We start from the raw sequence: 21,183 nt of genomic DNA on the forward strand, positions 1-21,183 counted from the left end.
TTTTTCTGATTAAATCAAGAGTAATGGATAAGGTATCAACTTTATCATTTTGACTATGATCCTTGCTGTTTCTATATTATGCATACTTAGGTTTGCTTTTTTTTGCTTAAGTGTCCATGTTGTTGTGTATGTCAATAGTTCATTCCTTTTTATTGCTATATAGTATTCCATTATATGAGTAGACCACAATTTGTTTTATTCTTCTGTAGGATAAATTGTTTCTAGCTTTTGATTATTATGAATAGAGTTGCTGTGTACATTTTTGTACATGCGTTTGGTGGATGTGTATCTTGCTATCTCTATCAATATTTTTAATCAGAACCATTTTAATCCTATAAAATTATCTGGTGAATATATTCCTTACCGTGTTTATTAGCCTTTGTTTACCTTTTCCTAAGTTAATAATCTAAAATTTATTTAAGTTAGAAGGCTTTGCTTTATTATTCATGTAGTTTTGGATCATTAAAGTAGTTATTATTAGTACAGCTATTCGGTATATAATTGTTGGAGGGTAAATTAGATGTGGTATGTGACTTTTATCTGCAGAGACTTCTGTTGGATTGTCTTAACCCTCAAAGTTGATATTTGGCCCCGTTTTTTTTTTTTTTAATATCTTTATTTTACATTTATGTGGTGCTAGGGATCGAACCCAGTGCCTTGTACATGCTAGGCGAGCACTCTGCCACTGAGCCACAACCCCAGCCCCTTGGCCCCGTTTTGATAAAGTCTTTGGTAGAAGGTGACCATAGTTTCCAACTCCAGTGCTTCCAGCTCCCATTCCAGTCTTTGAAGGATCACCTGTGGAACTGTCACCACTGGTTCATCATGTGACCTGTGCTGCTGCTGCTAGGATGTGTTAACAGTTTAATGGAGTGAAGACCGTCAGCTAAATTTGTTACAATGGCTACTAACTGTGATGACTATATATTATGGTGTACGTGTGAATGTCTTTTTTTCACATGGAGTTATATGCAGTCAATCACAGTTAGTTACAGTCAGTAGTGGTAATTAACTTTCTTTAGTCAGTTTGTCTGCTATAATTTGGGAATATTTCTGAGTGATAGAGATTTTCCTTCCATAGTTTCTGTCATTAGTGACATTGATATATCTGAATGGTAACATAAAAGTTAGCATATAACATTTCTTTTGCTATACTACTTGTTAAAATCATGGCTAATCAGTATAATTTTTGAATTAAGATAATACTGGCATGTTCCATAATAATATTAGAGTATTCCATTTCATTATCTGAGACATTTAAGATATGTAGCATAATAAATACATTTCCCTCCTCCAACTGTGGAAAAAAGTTACCAAGCACCATTTACATATAATTAATTTAACATGATTTCCTTTTTTTTAAAAAAAGTGATATTTTTCTTTCAGAAATGTTCTATTTTGACAATCTCAGATTTATAGAAGATTTAAAACAGTAGTGAAAAGATTTCCTAAGAAACCTTCTCCGAATGTTACTATTTTGTTAACTTGTTTTTTTCTCTTCTTCTCCATTTCTAGATAAGTATAGGTACATAACAGTTTTTGTCTCTGAACCATTTGCAACATGCACACAATGTCATTTTATTCCTAAATATTCACATTTTCTAAAAATGAGAAATTATCTTCTATAACTATGGTGCAATGATCAAAATAGGATAACTATATTATGAATATTTACTCTACAAATCTTATTCAAAATTTGCAAGTTATTTCAACAATTGTCTTTGAACCAAAATAAATCCAATTTTGGGAATGTCAAAAAAAAGTGATATTTTCCTTGTATTTAAAATGTAAAAATTTTCCTGTTTTTTTCTTTCTGTGCTCAAAAATCCACTGTGGGTGATATCGTTTTTGCTGATATACAGCTTTATCAGGTATGACTCTTTAAGTGTCATGTTGGGATTCACAGATGTGTTGTTGAGCTTTTCAAAGGAAAAACTTTCCACATTGACTCTCCTACATATATTTGAACAGTATTATAAATGTCTTATGAGTGTTACTGAGCTTTAAGGTTCACAATGGTCTTTGTATCAAAAACAAGTTTGCCAAGGAGAAATTCAAAGAGTGTTCAGAGTGTTTTTTTAAAAATATTTCTGTTGTTTGTCTTTGACTTTCTGCATAACCCTCTGTGTTTTCTTGTCTATATGTGTAGGAGTTTGTGTACACATGTGTGTCGTTCTTAACATATATGTTTTTAAAAACAGACACATAGCCAGTGCCTTCCGACCTGTGATACATGTCTCTCCCCAGGCTTTCTTCAAACTGTTTCCCTTAATATGTGTCAATATGAGATACGCAGTAGAGTGGCACAAAAGTATTTTCAAATAAGTATACTACATCCATCCTTGAGAGATTCACAGTATACTTTAGCATATCAAAGATTCTGATTTTATGCAATAAAAAATTATCTATTTTCTGTCTCAGCATCTAGAATATTTGAGTGTGGAACCCTTTATGATACGTAGGGGTGGGCCGAGCACACCGAGTTGGGAAATGCTGCAAAAATCATGAGTAAGGTTTTCTTTAAAATATAAAAATAAAATTGGCTACACATGGTTACGTTTTCAAGAGTTAAGAGTATTTAGCTGAATCATATTTGGGGGGTGATTTTCTTGTTGCATTGCATTTTGAAGAACAGTGTTGATTTCTTCCCCTCCTGGAGCCATTACCTCTTTCCTTTGATGGTCCTCAAAGAGAATTTGTAAAACTGTAAAAATTGTGCTTTTTGTTGGAAAGCAGTTTTTTGTTTTTGTTATTGTCATTGTTTTCTTGATTGTTTCTCTTCTAAAAGAATTTGCTTTTATCTAAGAAAAAAAAAAAAAAACCAAAACCAAAACATGTTTACTGTTTCAGATAGCGTGACACAGGAAAGGAGGCCTCCTAAACTTTCCTTTATGTCAAGAGGTCTTGGGGACAAAAGTTCGTCCAGTCATAATAAACCAAAGGTTACAGGTATGGATTAATAGGATATAATTCTCAGTGACTGATGTACTGTCTTATTTGCCCAGGCAATAAGAAAGGTTATAAACTATCACGACTTAACGTATATTTAGACTTACTTCTTTCAGGCATTTTAAGTAGTTAAACTAAAATTTTACATACATGGTGTTGCCTAAGCCAAGACTTCCCCACTTTTTTTTCCTGGTAAGAAGATTCCCATGAGAACTTCTGTCTTTAGCTGGCCCATAATCAACTGGCTTTTGGGATTCCCTACTTGTAATCTTGTATATTTATAATTGCAACTGTATAGACTAGTGTTATATAGGATAAAGTGTACTGGAAGGTTAATTATGTGGATTTAGCTAACTAGATGTAGCAAAAATTAAATTCCAAACTGCTAAGGAGAAAAATATTGTCTCTTTTGCAGAAACTTCCTCACAATACATGTGGAGTTCACAGTTCTTTTTCTGTTCACTTCCACATGCACCATAGGGTAGTTTTTAAACAAGCCCAACAGTTCATTTAAAAGGCTATAAGAATTTTTGTTAACTCAGATGTGGGTTAGAAGAAGACTATTTTTTCCTCAGTTATCTAGTTGAGCAAAACTATTATGGCTTGTTTAGAAGGAAATTATACTTAAGGAAATATTTTATATGGTATTAAGTCCTGAGATTTAGGGTTAATTGCAGGATATATAGGTATTTTTATATTAGCCTATAGATCTATAAAGGATAACTCAGATTTATTACTCTCATATATAAAAAAATAACTGCATACTTTCCTTATTCAAACTAAAAAATTTTGGGGATTGAGGATCTTGCTGTATTGTCCAGCTGGCCCCAAATTCATGGGTCCAAATGATCCTTCTGCTTTAGCCTCCTGAGTTGCATGTGTGTGGCACTGCGTCTGGCACCAGATTTTCTTACGACACCAGTGTTAATTGTGTTATCGCAGTTCTGAGTTAATGGTGTAAAGTCTAGAGCTATTGACTGAAAGTTGAAAAAATAAAATCTGCTTTAGTATGGGTTCTGGAGACTCCACTGTTCTTTAGGATGGCCTGTCTTCTTAACTGGTACTAGAGCAGGCAGTGTTTGGAAATGTCTGTGATACAGCTCTATAAACTTTTTGTTGCATTTGATAAATCTGATATAAAAGATTTAATAGTGCCTTGTTTATTCTGGTATGAAGAAATCAAACAAGAAATTTGATGACCAACAATTCCAAAATGTTTAAACTTTAATTATTTTATTTTTATGTATTTATATTTTTTGTGGTGCTGTGAATTGAACCCAGGGGAGTTATATCCCCAGTGTAAATCTTAATCTTTTTATTAATTTTATGCATTGATTTATATACCTTTTTAAAAAGGATCTATTTTAAAAATGTATCACATACTAACATTTGAGAAATGAAATGTATTGTGTGTGATTTTTGTCTTTGCAAGCATCAGAAAGTGTGCATACTTACACAAACCCAGGCTATGTAGTGTAATGCTTTTGTATATATAGTTTGTTATTGGCCAAAATGTTTCTATGTGTTATAAATCTAATAGGTTGTGATTCTAATAGGTTAAATTTGTAAACTGATAGATTCTTCAAATGAAATTGGAGAATGGTGATGTTGATATCTAGAAATAAACTATAGTATTTCTCAGAATACTTAAATATTAAAAAAAAAAACACTCTTTAACTTATTCCTATACTTCTTCCTGTACTGACTCTACAGGTAAGAAATCTTTTTTTCATGTTGCAAAAATGGCTGCCAAATTTTTATGAGAGGAAGACAATAATAAAATCTACTGTGTATCTGTACAACTGTTGGTTATATTTAAAGTTGTTGACATGATATGCATATTAATTTACTGTTAAAATAAAAACACTTTACAGCATATTGATTATATTTTTAAAAGGAACTTTTTTTTTGTTCCATAGGATCTACCTCAGACCCTGGAAACAGAAACAGATCTGAATTATTTTATACCTTAAATGGGTCTTCTGTTGACTCACAACCACAATCCAAATCAAAAAATACATGGTACATTGATGAAGGTAATGTATAATTCTAGTGTTCTTTATAGTGATTCTTTCCTTTTAACTCATCAGAGAAAAATGGCTTTTTCATCAGTATTTGGAAACAGAATTAATAGATTTAATATTGTATAAAATTTGAACTGCACTACTGCTAATAAAATATTTAAAATGTGTTAGTAACTTGTACTTTTTTTAAACTTATCTACTTAGGGTAGCTCTGTAGAATCAATTGAATCATTTAAAGACTTTTCTGTGGGTCTATTTTGACCTCTTTAATTTACTATGTCCCATCATCTTATATATTGAATACCTATAACTTAAATTGAGCAATTTTATAAGTGTTCTATGAAATTTTGTAAGTTTTTATGGTATCTTGTTATATAGGATGATGGGACATAATGGAATTTATAGCACCTTCTTTAAAAAACTATCTTCCCTTGGTTCAGGGACATAATTTTCTGATTTATTCATTTTCTTGTTCATTTGTTCAGCAAATACTTACTGAGGCTTACTCTGTGCCAGGCATTCTCTAAGGTTACAATGGTGGGGAACAAAGTAGCTATGCTCCTTCCCTTTCTGAGTTTATGGTCAAATTGTTAAGATCGAAATTAATCAGACATAGAAACAGATGTAGGATTGCAGTGGTGACAGACATAGTGCTGTTGGAGGAAGGATCGGGATTTACCTAGGGGCGTGGTGTTTCTTTTAGGAAGCGGCATCTGCTTAGATTTACCAGAGGAACTGTGTGTAACATGGTGAAGGAGGATCCAAGAGCCTTTTAGGCAGAGGGAATAGCACAGATAAAGGCCTCAGGGAGAGTGGAGCTAGCCTTTGCTAAGGACTAAAAAGAGCCAGAGTAGCTACACAGAGTTGGCATAGCACTGTAGGGATGGAAATGGAACTGCCAACAGGGCCGGACACGTGGAGCCTGGGGTGTCCCACCAACAGGAAATGGAGAGCCACCTGTGGTGGCATGACCAGGTTTGCCTTTTGGAGAGATTACCCAGGCTGCAGGGAAGGCAGTAAATTGAAGTGAGGATAGGTCCCAGAAATTTGATTGTAGTCCTGGACTAGTCTTGGAGAAGGGATGGGGAGAAAGTAGAAGGAGATGGGAGTTGACCTGAAAGGATTTACAGATGAGTGAAAGTAGGAGTTGAGGAAGGCGTGTCCTGGTGACTCCTAGTTTTCGGCTTGCGTACTTGGGTGACGAAGGCAGGTGAAAAATTGGATTTTGAGTGTTTTGTATTGGAGGTGCCTCTTAAACTTACTGGAGGTGAGTCATCACGTAGGCAGTGGGAAGCACAGGTCTGGAGGCTTAGGAAAGGAGCAAGTACTCGGGAAATAATCTGTAGGCTGTCCTCATAGAGGGCGACCGAAGTCCTTTGAATGTATTGCCTCTGGAGAGTGAGGAGGGACAGTATGGGTCGCAACTTAACCTTGAGGAGCTGAATGGTTGAGTGGGAGGAAAGATGAGCAGGGGGATGCGGGGAGAACCAGGAGCTGTGGTCTCAAAAGGCAAGGGACAAGCAGACAGCAGTGTTGAGTCCTGTGAGAGGGCAAGAGAGGGCACCAGGAACCCCCTTGGATCAGTCACCCGGAAGTCACTGATGACCTTGGTTCTGTTGTGGGGAAGAATTTCATAGGGTCCAGATTGGAGTGTGCTGAGAGCCTGGAGGGAGGAAATGAGATGTGAGGCCGATGGAGACTGGTGGAAGTTTGGGTTTCATCTGAACTGTTCATATTCATTCATTCACTCATTCATATTTTCTCCCTCTTCCTCCCTCCTATTAGTAAAGCCCAGTTGTCACCACGTGCCCTGGGATTCCCCTTCTTCACATCATTAGACTCTCCCCTGCTTCATTTCGGCAGCCCTGGCCTTAGTGCGGCTGCTTTGTTCCTGTCTGAATTCTCCTGGTGGTCTTCTAACTGGTTTCCCTGCCTCAGACTTGTTCCTTTTAAAGTCGTTCTAACAGCAATGCCCGCTACTCCACCAGCACCCCAGCAGCGTCGTCCTCACCACCCTCCTGGTAGGCGACCTTCTAGCCCACTGGCTGCTCGCCCCGCATTGGGCTGAGCACTCGGTGCACATTGGTGTATCCTCAAAACCACTTTATGAGGCGGGCGTTTTTGCTGCTGTCTTCTTCACACAGTTTCTATGGATGTTTCCCCAGCTCTTAAAGATAAAAACTCAAATTTCTTAGTTTGGCATGTCAGGCTCCTTGTGGTGTGGCTTCTGTCATTTTCCCTGTTCCAGATGCGCTACACTGGGGCCGTTCTTAGGATGTGTTGTGAGCACTTGGGATCTCGATATCTCCATCTCTCTCTCTCTCTCTCTCTCTCTCTTGGATGCTCCTTCTTCCTGGAAATTCTTCTTCCTGTTCCTCCACCTTTGAGGCCTGGCTTGCTCTTAAATCATCTCTTAAGTCTCAGACTTTTAAGTCATACAGAAAGCCTTTTCTTTCCTTTCCTTTCCCACTTCTAGGTTAGGTTTATTTTCCTCAAAATGATCTCAAAATGTTTTGGGTTACTTTCCTGTTTCCTCTGCCAGACTGTAAGTTCCTGGTGTTCAGCCCAGGACGGCATTCAGCAGATTCAGTAATTGCATGCAAACTAATTGAAAATACAGATTTACGTACTATAGTGGCTATAATGACTCCTTAGTTATGACATGGCTCCAGTCCCAGGCTGATCCATATCCACCAATGCAACATTTTGCTATTACATCAAAAGACTCTCATGTGGAAGATGACTCAAAGGGAGCAGTCGGTGGTTCTGTCTTCTGCACTCTGTCATTCCGACTCTGAGTGGGGGACCACGAGGGAGGCAAGGATTCTTTCTTTCCAAGAAGCAGAAGACTTATTTAATGGCATTCGCTCAGGAGGACCTGTCCTGAGGGACGACTGTTGTTGAGAGGAGTTCCAGCTCTCCAGTAACTCAGGCCCTTTGGGAACACATAGCCTGCTGGCCTCTGGGTGTGTACAAGGCCCAGCCAGGGTGGCTGTGGTGCACTGGCACTTGCCCTGTGGTTACTGCCAGATTTGCTAATGCTTTGTCTACATGGTGATTTCTTTCCAAGGAAAGGAAACTAGTAACTGGGCGCAGGGGTGCAGGCTGTAATCCCAGCGGCTCAGGAGGCTGAGACAGGAGGTTCGCAAGTTCAAAGCCAGCCTCAGCAAAAGAAGGCCCTAAGCAACTCAGTGAGACCCTGTCTCTAAATAAAATGTAAAAAAGGCTGGGGATGTGGCTCAGTGGTTAAGCACCTGGGTTAAACTCCTGGTACCAAAGGGGAAGAGGGAAGGAAACAAGTAAACCATAGATTTTTCATAATCTAGGTAATGTCAATGTTTGTACATAATTTTATCTTTCTTATTTTTAACACAGTTTTGTATTGCAGTGGAATATTCCTAATTTCTTGATTCTATTAATCTGATCTAATGTATAATACATCCTTGAAATACCAGTGATCCTAAAAGACCTATTTGGAACATGGAAAGTAATGAACTTTGGAGTAGGTATTCATCTTTAAATCAGAAAACAGAAGTAATTTAGTTGTAAAAAGAATATTGTTCCCAAAGTTAATTTTACTTGCAAATTTAAAAGAGCTTTTCCCTACAATATTTGATTAATTTATAGTTTTTTAAAAAACAAATATTTACAAATATTTTCTTGTATTCCAAGTGGTTACACCAAATGCTGTAGATTCAACCATGGCAAGGACAAACAAAATTGCCATTCTTTTGAAACGTACCTCCTCGTATTGTAGTTTCTATGATAGACAGTGAGCATATAAACAGATAAGGTAACGGGAGATGGCGACATTATGTGAAGGAAATGAACCAGGTGGCAGCGGTGGAGTAGGAAGCCACCACCGCAGGGTGGTTTGGAAAGGACTTTTTGGAAAGGCTATTTAGGTTGAGATCTGAATGATGAAAATGAAACTGCCAGAGAAAGAACTTGACAAGAGCATTCCAGGCAGAGGAAGTAGAAGGCGCAAAGGCTCTGAGGGGAGGAAGCCTATTTGAGAAGCAGGAAGTAGACCAGAGTGGCCACAGGGTAAGCAAGAAGTGGTCTGTAATGAGTTTGGACAGGCAGGTAGGAGGCCCCTGGTCTAGGTAAGAAGTCTAGAACTTCTAAGAATCCTGGAAAGCCACTGGAAGGTGTCAACTACACACGGTCACCTAAGATCTTTAACTTAAAAAAATAGCCTCACCAGTTGTTGTATGATGAATAGATTGAAGAGGGACCAGGAAGGCGGCAGAGAGACACTGGGAAGAGTCTGGTAGCAGGGTGATCCACGATGGTGGCATGGATTAAGGAGATGATGGCAGAGGAGAAATGGGTGCACTCCAGATAGAACTTGCTTGATGAATTCAGGTGTTGGTATTAAGGGGGTTCAGTGTTTGGGAAAGAAAAGACTGATATTTATAGATTTTAGATTAAGTCTCATTACTAAGGAAACTTGGCTAAGGTATAATGAACAGTAGGTGGAAAGTACAGTAAATACCCAAGTAGTCATTACTGAGTTTAAGTAAAAGACCATTATAATTACCTTTGAAATTCCCGGGGTTCCTCTTTCTAGTCCCTCCTCTGAGCTAACATCATCTTTACTTTAATATTTTATCATTTTCTTGCTTTTCATTGTAGTTTTATGGTATATGTAAACAATATATTGTCAGTTCTTTGTTTTTGAGTTTTCTATATAAGAAACCAGATTGTATATATTCTTGCATAATTTCTCTCACTCAACATTATGTTTCTAAGATTCATGCAAGTTACAGTATGTTATTGTAATTTATTCATTTTCATTGCTGTATAGTATTCCATGATATTACTGTCCCACAATTTATCCTTTTGACCAATTGGCATTCAGACCAATGGTCCATTTGACCATTGTTTTTAGGTTCTTACTATCATTGGCAACTCTGCTAATAACATTCTTGTGTATGTCTAGAGTGTATAACTAGAAGTAGTATTATTGGTACATTATTTGCTAAATAATGCCAAACTGTTTCTTGAAGTAGTTATACCAATTTAAAGTCTGCTATAACAGACTTTATAAGCTTATAAACAACAGAAACTTATATTTCACAGTTCTGGAGGCTAGGAGGTCCAAGATCAGATTTGCAGATTTGTTATCAGGTGAAGATTTACTTCCTGGTTCAGGATAGCCATCTTTTGCTGTGATATCTCAGGGTAGAAGGTCAAGTGAGTTCTCTAAGGCCCTGTTTATAAGGGCTAATCTTATGTTGAGGGCTCTGCCTTCATGACCTAATCCTTTCCCAAAGACTTCACCTCCAGATACCCTCACATTAGGGATTACGTTTCAACATGTGAATTTTAGGGGCAGAAACACACAGTCCCACAGCACATCCTCATCAGCACCGTGTAGGAGTATCAGTCTTACGAATAGCTAATGTTCTAAGACCTTGAACTCTTCCTGCTAGCCTTGGCTTTAATTTGTCTACTTCCTACAAAGGCAAGGATCTTTTCATTGATTTGTTGGTGACTTGATATTCTTCTTGCATTAATTGCCTTTTCAAGTCTTTTTTCTAGTTTTCTTTTTGTCTTATTAGTTTGCAGATCTTCTTCAAGTTGTAATCTTTTGGTAGCTATATATATCACAAATGTTTTCTCCTTGTGGCTCAAATTTTTGCACTATGATATGATACCTTGTAGTGATTAAGTTCTTAATTTTAATATGATCCTACTCATCAGTATTTTTTCCTTTATGTTTCATGTGCTGATGTTTAAGAAATTTCTTTCTATCCTGAGTCATAAAGATCATTCTTCTGTATTATCTTCCAGAGGTGTATAGTTCTGCCTGTTGTGTTTGTTTTCAAGCCACTTGGAACTGATTTTGTGTAGAATGTGAGTAGGATTCCAGTTCAATTTTTTAAACATATGGATAACTGGTATCTTCACACCATTAAGTGCCTTCTTTCCCCACTGGTCTGCAGTGCCTGCCGTCAGTGGTATTAATCATTTTAAGGAAACAGCTTTTGGCTGTGACATGATAATGTGTTTGTTTTCTCTTTCATTATTTCCTGTCTTTGTGTTTACTTTGGATTGGATCTTCTTTCTTCTAATAACAATCTATTACATTAATCTTTGTTCTTTTGTTTATTCTTGCTTACTTTTATGGGGAGGTCATTCTGTTCTTCCAAATCCTCTGTTGTATTCTGAGTTCATTAATATCTGGGCTTTCTTTTTTTTTTTTCTAAAATAATCTGTCTATAAATTTCCTTTATAGGTATTACTTTGTGTTCCACAGCTTTTCTTTGTTTCCTCAGTTTTGCTCTTTCATTACTCCTTTATTTTAAAAACATTGTCATCTTTTCTTTGATTCATAAAATTTAGAATTATTTCTTAAAAATGTTGGTGTCTTTTGTACTGATTCATAATTTGATTGGGCTATGGATAAAGAATGTAAGCTATATGAGATCAATAAGTAATAGATTTTTCTTTTGTGTGAACAGTTGGGTGCCATTTAGTGAGGTAGAGAAGTTTGCAGGTGGGCAGAGAAGCAAGAATACTGTTTTGGAGATATTAATTTGCAATGCCTGGAAGAATCCTCACAGAGAGGCCATGCGGGCAGTTGGACTAGAGCTATATGTTAATTTTTAGATATGTAAACCCTATTTAATGTTTAAGGCGTGTTTGTGATTCTTGAATATATTTCTCTAATTAAGAATAATTTTTCGTAGTTGCAGAAGACCCTGCAAAGTCACTAACAGAGTTATCTTCAGAATTTGGACACTCGTCACCGCCGCTGCAGGCTCCTTCCATGAACTCCTTACCCAGTGAGAACAGATTTCACTCTCTACCATTCAGCCTGACAAAGGTGCCTAATTCCAATGGAAGCATTGGTCACAGTCCGCTTTCTTTGTCAGTTCAGTCTGTGATGGGGGAGCTGAACAGCGCACCTGTCCAGGAGAGCCCGCCCTTGCCCATGTCTTCTGGCAACTCTCACGGTCTGGAGGTGGGCTCGCTGGCTGAAGTCAAGGAGAACCCTCCTTTCTACGGGGTCATTCGTTGGATCGGTCAGCCCCCAGGACTGAATGAAGTACTAGCTGGACTGGAACTGGTAATTTAATTTGATCTAAAAATCATAATTCTTTTCTAAATGGGGTTTTGTGCAGAATATTTCCTATTGTATATTTCTTGACAAATCATCGTGTATGTCCAAAAATTTGGAGAAAAATTTCATGACGTGTTGCCTGAATTCTTTTTGCCGCTCCTTAGGCTTCTGCCTCGCCTGTTTCTAATGTTAGTTGATCCATGTCCAAAAAAATAAGAATTGCGTTTTAGGTCAATGTATTTAGGCTTCTTATATTGAGCAGAATGCAATAGGGGAAGCAAATTGTTAATTGTTACCAGCTTTTACTTTTCTTGTTTCGCCTTGTTCCCTATAAAGCTAAATCATTGGCTTTAGAACTAACCATCGTTTTCTCAGGTCTTTTGGTATCTTTTGTAGAGAGAAAGATTTTCCTTTTGGAGAGTAGGAAAGCCTGTTTGGCATTGCACAATCAGGAGAGGGGAATTGAATACATTTAGCTTTTATTAAAATATATTTCTTGGTTTGTTTGCTTATTTGTTTGTTTTCATGCTAATGAGCACTATTAGAGGAGTACTTAACATAATGTCCTCCTCCTTTCCCTCTGTGTGTGTACTTAGCATTGCTGGGCATTGAACCCAGGGCCTTCCTTACCTGTACCAGGCAAGTACCTAACCATTGAGCTACACCCGAGTTCATTCCTTGGTTTTAATACTTGTGGAAATAGTACAAAGAAAGGTAACCAGGAAGGCCTAGGCAGGTGTTCTAAAAGGGAATTCATCGAGGAGTTCCTGTTGGATTAAGGAATTCACTTCTTAAATCATTAGCTGAAGGCTCCATGCTTTGATTCCGCAACCCCTTTTTCTTGATGCAGTTTGCAGTACACGTGGAGAGGGAATTTGGAGAAAGGGTCACTAGGAGCAGCTGCGGGCGCCTTAGTTCTGTGTGTCTGTCTTTGCGGCGTGGTGTAATGCATGTGGAAGCCTTTCTTTTCCAGGAAGATGAATGCGCAGGCTGTACAGATGGAACCTTTAGGGGCACTCGGTATTTCACCTGTGCCCTGAAGAAGGCGCTGTTTGTTAAACTGAAGAGCTGCAGGCCTGACTCGAGGTTCGCGTCCCTGCAGCCTGTTTCCAATCAGATAGAGCGCTGTAACTCTTTAGGTATCGGATGCTTTTCATTTACTTACCAATCTGGAATGACTTCATTTCATACCATTTTGTATTAGGTGACAGTGACAGTGTTTAAGTGATTTTCATGCCAATTGCTCGTAAGCTTTCAAATCAGTAAAGATTGTTACTTGGTATATCTGAAAGTTAGTTAGCCTAAGAAGAGCCATTTTAAAAAGTGTTAGAATAGTGTCTTGGATCTAAAAGGTGGGAGTAGGGGGATTTGTTTTTTTCTTCTTATTGATTACAGATGTTTACTTTTCAGCAATACAGGGGCTGGAAATTGAAATGTGTTCCTCTTTTTTGGCATCAACTTCCCCTATAATGTATTGGTTAAGTATATCAGTCAGCATGTCTTATCAAGAAATCAGTGTTTGTCTAAGTAGTTTTAGATTGAGGCTGGAGGAGAGCTGTTCTCATCACTTGGAAGAGGTGGTGGCTTCCTGATACTATCCCTTCCCACTTCTGAATAACAGTGGCGCAGCAAAGAGTAGGTGTAAATAGGAAGGTGTAATAGGAAGGCAATTTTAATGAAGCATGTTTTTCTTACTGTTGAAAGAGTATTTTATATATTTTTTGTTTTCTTTTTGGACTTGAAAATATGAGACAATGTGGATAAATAATAAAGTATTTTAGGAGCAAAATATTTTGCTTGACAGATGCTTTTTACACATTACTTAATACTCTAAAGTGCTTTTCAAATTGTGGAGGAAGCGAGTTTGAAAATGAACAATAGTGTTGTTTTACATGCCAAGTTGAATTGATTCATGAAGGTTGATAAACAAATATTTTTTATAAATACCAAAATATATTTTAAAATGAAGACACAGTTTGAAAGTTTCCTTTTAATGGTTTAAAAGAATTCTTTTCATTTTTTTATCTTTTCAGCCTTTGGAGGCTACTTAAGTGAAGTGGTAGAAGAAAATACTCCACCAAAAATGGAAAAAGAAGGTTTGGAGATAATGATTGGAAAGAAGAAAGGTATCCAGGGCCATTACAATTCTTGTTACTTAGACTCAACTTTGTTCTGGTAAGTTTAAAATGAATGCAGTAGGGAGAGAGAGAGAGAGAGAGAGAGAGCGAGAGAGCGAGCGAGCCAGCTACCCGAGTGGAGACACTAGGGACTGGGGGTTAGGAGAGGAAGGGAGTTTGCTTTCCATAACATACTTCTTGAAGCTACGGAGCATTGTCGCCTGTTCCTATATCCACCACATTAATATGAAAAGTAAGGCAGGGAACAATGAGCCAGAGCTGGGTGACAGTGACGCACCTGGAGCAGATATGTGCCGAGGGCAGCTGGAGCGAGTAGGCACGGTGTCTTTGAACATGAATCAAATAACATGACTTGCAGTAAGCTCTTGGCCGTTGTGTTCTGTCTTTGTTTTAGTAGGTAGAAGGAATCTTTAAACTGCTTTCTTTAAAAAAAAATTATGTTCCATTGAAGCCCTGTTGCTCCTATATATGTAGTTTTTTCCCAAAGTGGATCAACTTAGCATGGCAAGAATCATTAGACTCTGAAGACGGAACCAGGAGTCTTTAGGCCCTAAGGACCTTGCATTGCCAGTTCCATTAATTGTATAGCTCTGTCATCAGAATCAGGGAGTTAACATGACATGTTAAAATTCTAAAAGTAGGAAAAAGAAAAAAGATGGTAGGCCGTTCTGATGATAGAGTACTTTCAGTCTCACAGATGTTTTGACAAGAGCAAACCTTATGGCATTGATATAACAATTTCATTAGATTTCTTGATAAAATCTGTATTAGACAAGTTCTGTTTTCTTTGAAACCAGGAAGTTTCTGTTGTTACTTGTCGCATTCCTTGTGACTGAAACACTCAGGGTCACTCTAAGGGAACTGGGCTGCATGAAATAACCACGCAAGAGACAGAGATACCTTTTTCTTTGGGTTCCTGTGATGGCCCCTCTGACCTTAAGGGTCCACAGGAAGAGAGAGAGCGCGAGCGCGTGCTGAACCCTTTTATTGAGGAGAAGCCATTCGAATGAGGCAAGGGACCAGGTTTCAGTGGGAGGCTGAGTCTAGCTTCCTGATGTCTGTTGTCAGCAGGTTGACTGACATCTGGGAAAGCCACACCCAAAGACAGAGCAAGAGAAGGGGACACACAACGGGCGTTTCCATGGAACATTCTATCCCAAACAGGGCCAAGGAGTAATATCACAAAGGAACAGGTGAGCGTACGTAGCTCAACCCATGGGGCAACACGCCTGTGTCCGAAGATGTGTTCTCAAACTTTCAGGATGGGGCACTGTCCAGGTCACTGTGAGATGTAGTGAGGGTCAGAGCCTCTCTGGCTCAGGGAAGGAGAATGTGAATCATTCAGACTGGATCCCACAGTTACTCACTCACAAGTGGTTTTAAGGGAATTTAGGTATTCACAAAGTGGCAAAAGGGAGATAATGTTTGGGATAGAATGTTCCATGGAAACGCCCGTTGTGTGTCCCCTTCTCTTGCTCTGTCTTTGGGGGTGGCCTTCCTAGAAGTCAGTCGACCTGTGGCAGCAGACATCAGGAAGGCACACCACCCCTGACGCCTGACCCCCGCCTCATCTGAGCATCGACTGAGTGGCTTTTGCTCTGAGAAGTAGTTTCCAAACGTCCTCCTGGGCTGTCTACTGTGGTGTGACTCAGATTTGGAGACCCCTTTAACTTTTGCAAAGAAGTTTTCTCATCATATCTTTATCCTTTATCACTGTCAATCTATAGTTTGCCTTCTTGGCTTTACTGTTCTTAACCTGAAAGAATCTGAAGACCTGAAGATGGGACCTGGGGGGGTCTTCACAGGGTCTTGGTGGCCCATGTTCATGAAGAACGTGAATGTTTATATTCTTTGTTCTCTTAGACTTTGCTTCTTTTCCTTTTGTGATTCTTTTTAGAATCTATTTCTTGAAAAATGATCTGTTTATATCATGAGGGAAAATAATTATTTTATTTTGCAGCTTATTTGCTTTTAGTTCTGTTCTGGATACTGTGTTACTTAGACCCAAAGAAAAGAATGATGTAGAATATTATAGTGAAACTCAAGAGCTGCTGAGGACAGAAATAGTTAATCCTCTGAGAATGTAAGTACAAGGAAGATTTTTTGCTGTTATCCTGTCCAGTAGTAAATCTATGTCCTGCTTTCCTGTAATAAGAAGTGGGAAAAAATTAGTTGTCATGGTGGAATACTGATTTTATTTTAGGCTTTGTTCTTTGTGTTTCCATTGCTTATTTAATTTCTTAAGTCTGACCAATGCATAGAACATAGTGTATTCTTTGAAATGCTTTGAACCTTTTTAGTGGAGTATGCAATAAGTTAGCAATTGCAGTAGGTATAGAAAAACTGGTACAGAGCATTTTGCTATCTTATCTTTTGAAACAGTTTATTCCAACAGTACTACTAATAATAATCATACTAATTAGCAAATTGGTACAGTATGGCTTCTTAAATTATATCAAAGAAAAAAGTAGGGAAAATTTTTATTTATAGAATAGCTACTATTCAATATTTCTGTATTAGAAACAGATGAGATGTATTTTAGTAGCATGTTTTATTTTGAGGACTATATTTAGGCTTCCTTCCACCTAATTTTAATCAGGTGCTTAATCGGTGATTTTTTTTTTTTTCATTCTTGGTTTAGAAATTAGAATGAAAAAAAATTTTTTTTTTTTTTTTTTTTTTTTGCTTTTGGTCACAGGAAGCAATTTGTACTAATCTAATCGCAAGTGATAGAACACCATTTAGTAAAGATTTTTGATAAGAGGTAATAGTGAGATATGATAATGTCACAATATAAAATTTAAACTGTGAAGAATTAGGCCATGAATCATAAAACAAATTTGGAAATACAGAGAGAAAAGTATGTAATTTAAGTTCTGTATTAAGACTAATTAAAAATTTGTGACATATTTTTCAGTTATAATAAAAAAAATAGTTTAATATTTTGACCCAAAAAAGAAAAAAAAATACTGAAATACAATGAGTGTTCCATTGATCTACTATCTTTTATGACTGGGAAAGTTAATTATAAGAGAATAAATTATCCCAGTTATGTCTTTTGTTTTCTTTAAATTCTGTAATGAATTCTATAACTGTCTTATCCTTTAAGATGAGTATGAATCTTGATTTTCACATTAATTCTTTTGTCTTATGCCAACTTAGTTCTCTATTTCTTACCCCCAGGTAATTGATACTAGAACAAGATAGGTCAAATCCAAAATTCTTTAAACATATTGCCACTTCTTCCTTTACAAAACATCATAAGTCCATTAATAAACATTTTTTGTATACTGTTGTTCACCCAGTTAAGAGTCATAGTTTATGATGCTCTAATCCCATCCACTTCAAAAAGCTTGTCAGGTGACCTTTTGCAGTCAAGAGTCCCTGTGTTTGCATCTCTATTTTAGCTGACTGGTTTTTTGATAATAAAACCCCGCTCTCAAAAGCAGAGACCCTATCTTTTCAACCTTTCCCCTTCTGTATTCCCAGGGGCTAATCCCTTGGGTGATTGTGTAAGTGGTAGCTGCTCAGTGTATGTTGGTTGCAGAGAACTAATGAGTAAATATAAAACAGTATAAAAATGAATATAAGATTGGCTGGTTCTGACTTGTGTTAAGCCATGGTGGAGTTTTGTCAAGGATCTCATTGATTTTATCCTGTAGTCAGACAAGATGAAAGAAAATGGTGTAATGGTGGCGATTGGTTCGATTATAGATTTTAGTTTCAATACCTCATCAATTCCCTTTCTCATTTCCTTTGGAAGTTGTTTCTTCTTTAGTATTAAAATGATGTTCTCTCTCAAAATGATATATTCTGTTTTATAATGTAATTTTTAAAAAATTTTTAGGCAAATATTATTTAAAAATCCATCATCCCAAACTTTTAACATTATTTTTTTCTTTTATTAGTATTTAACAATCATTTTTAAGGTATATAATAGTGTTTGGGATAATTCTACTTCTAGTTCTGTAATTTTTCATTCTTTAATCAAAGCTTATATTTGTGTTCTTCAAAATCATTGTCTTGTCTATTAATTCATGACATACTGGAGTTGTTATAAGAAATGTCTCGTTATTAAGACATGTTGAATAATTTACTATATAAGCCCATGTCAGCAATTAATAGTTTTTTCCTGACATAGATATGGATATGTATGTGCCACAAAAATTATGAAACTGAGGAAAATACTTGAAAAAGTTGAGGCTGCATCAGGATTTACCTCTGAAGAAAAAGGTGACCACCTTAATTTATACTATATATTTGAAAATGACTCAAAAAGTTATGAATGTGCTAATTGCTAGCTGAAACATTGTTTGTGTGGTGTCAGGTATAGTTTTAGCTTAGAATTTGTGGGGAGCAGAGCTGGGCATATGGCTCAGGGGTAGCATACTTATCCAGCATGCAAGAGGCCCTGGGCTCTATCCTGTCCCCACCACTGAAAAATTAGAGTTTTGTCAAGGATTTCTTTGAGCTCATTACAACGCAAACAAGATAAACAAAAAGGAATTATTTTTCTATGTCACACACAATTTTCTCCATGTTTTATAAATTCATCTTTTCTTCTACAAGTGAAGAATAATGTGGAAGAATGAACCCCTTTAAGAAGCTGGCTGGTTCCAGTGTATTAAATGAATAGGTGCAAGAAAGAGTTCTTTTCTTTCCCCAGCCCTGACCCTCTGAGTCACTTCTCTCCTGTGGGGAAGGGTGCAGTGAGTTGTCTGTGTGTCCCATTGGTTTTCCTTGTAAATAGAAGGTACAAAATGGCCTTATATGTACCTATATACATATGTACATATGTTTATGGTCAGTGTTTTATTCTGTTCATAGCTAATGGATTTTCTCAAAGATTTAACTTCTGACTTTGACCTTGTTGGCAATGTACTTATAACCAGCTATAATGTTTGGAGGCTGATAGTTATTTAACCAGCAGGAAAAAGAGGGCACACTTCAGGTTTTATTCTATTTAATCTTAAACCCTCTAAACCAAAAATTATTTCACTGTATATAAATGATTATATCCTTTCAAATATAATAAAATTATATCAAAATTGAAATATAATACTTTACTATAGCCTTCAAATTTTGTTTGTATTTTTTCCTTTGTCTGGAAAAATTGAAAACTGTGAGTTTAATTGGAATACTACTGAATGAACAAAATCGAATTCAGTATAGAAATGTGGTTGTAATAAGTAAAGAATAGAAGGATTTTAGCATTTTGTCTGTGACTTATTTGACTTTTATTTTCTCCTAGATCCTGAAGAATTCTTAAATATCCTGTTTCATCATATTTTAAGAGTAGAACCATTACTAAAAATAAGGTAACTTTTAAATTATGATAGAAGTATTGTTTAGGGCTCTTAATCCTGCGAGGCAGGTGCACATGCAAATGCATCTTAGTCATGTTGTCTCTGTTGTGCCAGACTTGACTTGAAGAACAAATCCAATGGCAGTTTATGTCTCTAACCCACAAAATAAAAATCACTTCAGTTTATTTTCTTACAAAACTATATATGAATGTTTTTGTAATTTCAGTTAACGGACCTTGTAAGATGATCTCATTCTAACTTAGTCAAACACTGGAAGAACATTGCTTTTGGCCACCCACCAGTCAGCCACCAGTCGGCTCCTGTGTCCTCAGTTTTTTAAAATGGTCTTTTCCTTCCCCACAAGTTGAAGGATACCTCAAATTTAATGCCTTGAAGTTCTTAGTGTTCTAGGTGGCTGGACTTCCCAGGTAGTTTGAGTGTCCGAGTCTAAGTGGGGGACAGTTTTCCATTTTGGTCTGGGTTTCTCTGTGAAAATGCTGGTAATGTACTATCCTCTTCCTTAAAAGCTGATCATAGGCAAACACTCTTACCTCTGTGCCGTGAGTGATGTTGTTTGATGCCAGTGGAGCTATGGGTGAGAAGGAAGAAAGAGGGGAGTGCCACAATTATAATCATGATGGTGTTTGGGAAGTTCTAAGAAATGAAATAAGACATGATACAAAAGCTTCAGGTACCCATTTATTACCTGGTCAAGCATAATATAGTCATGTGTACATCTAGAAAATCCTAGAAAATTGTCTAGAAATTGTTAGAATTAACAAAAGAGTTTGTAATTTAGCCATGTAAAAATGACCGTGGAAAAATCAATCGCATTTTTGTATACCTCAAGCCCAAAGGAAATAGGGACAATTTCCTGCTTAATGAAGGTAAAATATTAAGCAACCAATTTTCTTGAGATAGATTTTTAAAAAGACTTAAACAGAGCTGAAAGGTGATTTAATTAGTGAGAAAGACTGTTTTTAAGTAGGAAGATTAAATAACTTGAAGATGCTAATCCTTTTGTTTGGTACCAGGGATTGAACTCAGGGGCACTCCATCACTGAGCCCCATCCCCAGCCCTATTTTTGTATTTTTATTTAGAGACAGGGTCTTACTGAGTTGCTGAGCACCTTGTGGTTGCTGAGATTGGCTCTGAACTTGCAGTCCTCTTGCCTCAGCCTCCCGAGCTATTGGGATTACAGGTGTATACCACCACACCCAGCTAAAGATGCTAATTTTTATAACATAGTTTTCACATAAGCAGGACTTAGCCTTTTTTCTTAACTAAAGAAGGTGATTTTAGAGTTCTCTACCAAGTGAAGTGGGAAAAATATTGAATAATTCTTTTATTTAAAAAGTCCTATTATAAGCTTAAAAAGGCAAAGCAATAGACACTAAAATAGTATGTGATACTGGTAAAACATTAGAATTATCAATCAATAGAACGGGACGGAAAGCTCAGTAGTATTCCAGTATCTTGGAAATCATCCTTCAAACACAAATGAGGAAAGAAAGATATACACAATGCAGGGCATCTGGCGGGCAGTCTCGGAGAAAAAGGTCAGTTTTGTTTTTCATCTCTTAAAGAAATAAATTCCAGATTCTAAAAACAATTGTTTTTTCCCTTTATTTCCCTAACCCATCACACCTAAATGGTGCCATGCCTCCCGTGTTAGCCTGGGTGGAGATCTGCA

General features: G+C 37.0%; 1 protein-coding gene across 10 annotated transcripts in view; it reads left to right on the top strand.

Annotated features, from left to right (window-relative positions):
• Cyld (CYLD lysine 63 deubiquitinase) overlaps positions 1-21,183 on the top strand; it is a 65,144-nt gene that overhangs the window by 26,929 nt on the left and 17,032 nt on the right. For 8 of the 10 annotated variants that reach the window (XM_076838270.2, XM_076838273.2, XM_076838277.2 and 5 more), the window contains 8 exons: positions 2,851-2,949; positions 4,869-4,985; positions 11,672-12,051; positions 13,019-13,184; positions 14,079-14,220; positions 16,144-16,266; positions 18,325-18,416; positions 19,435-19,501. In XM_076838270.2, the coding sequence (XP_076694385.2) occupies positions 2,851-2,949; positions 4,869-4,985; positions 11,672-12,051; positions 13,019-13,184; positions 14,079-14,220; positions 16,144-16,266; positions 18,325-18,416; positions 19,435-19,501 (1,186 nt within the window). The remainder of the gene's footprint in view (positions 1-2,850; positions 2,950-4,868; positions 4,986-11,671; positions 12,052-13,018; positions 13,185-14,078; positions 14,221-16,143; positions 16,267-18,324; positions 18,417-19,434; positions 19,502-21,183) is intronic. The other 2 variants (XM_077105773.1, XM_077105772.1) reach the window with 2 other exon arrangements.

Source organism: Callospermophilus lateralis, chromosome 18 (genome assembly GCF_048772815.1).
Source record: "Callospermophilus lateralis isolate mCalLat2 chromosome 18, mCalLat2.hap1, whole genome shotgun sequence".
NCBI classification, from domain to species: Eukaryota; Metazoa; Chordata; class Mammalia; order Rodentia; family Sciuridae; genus Callospermophilus; species Callospermophilus lateralis.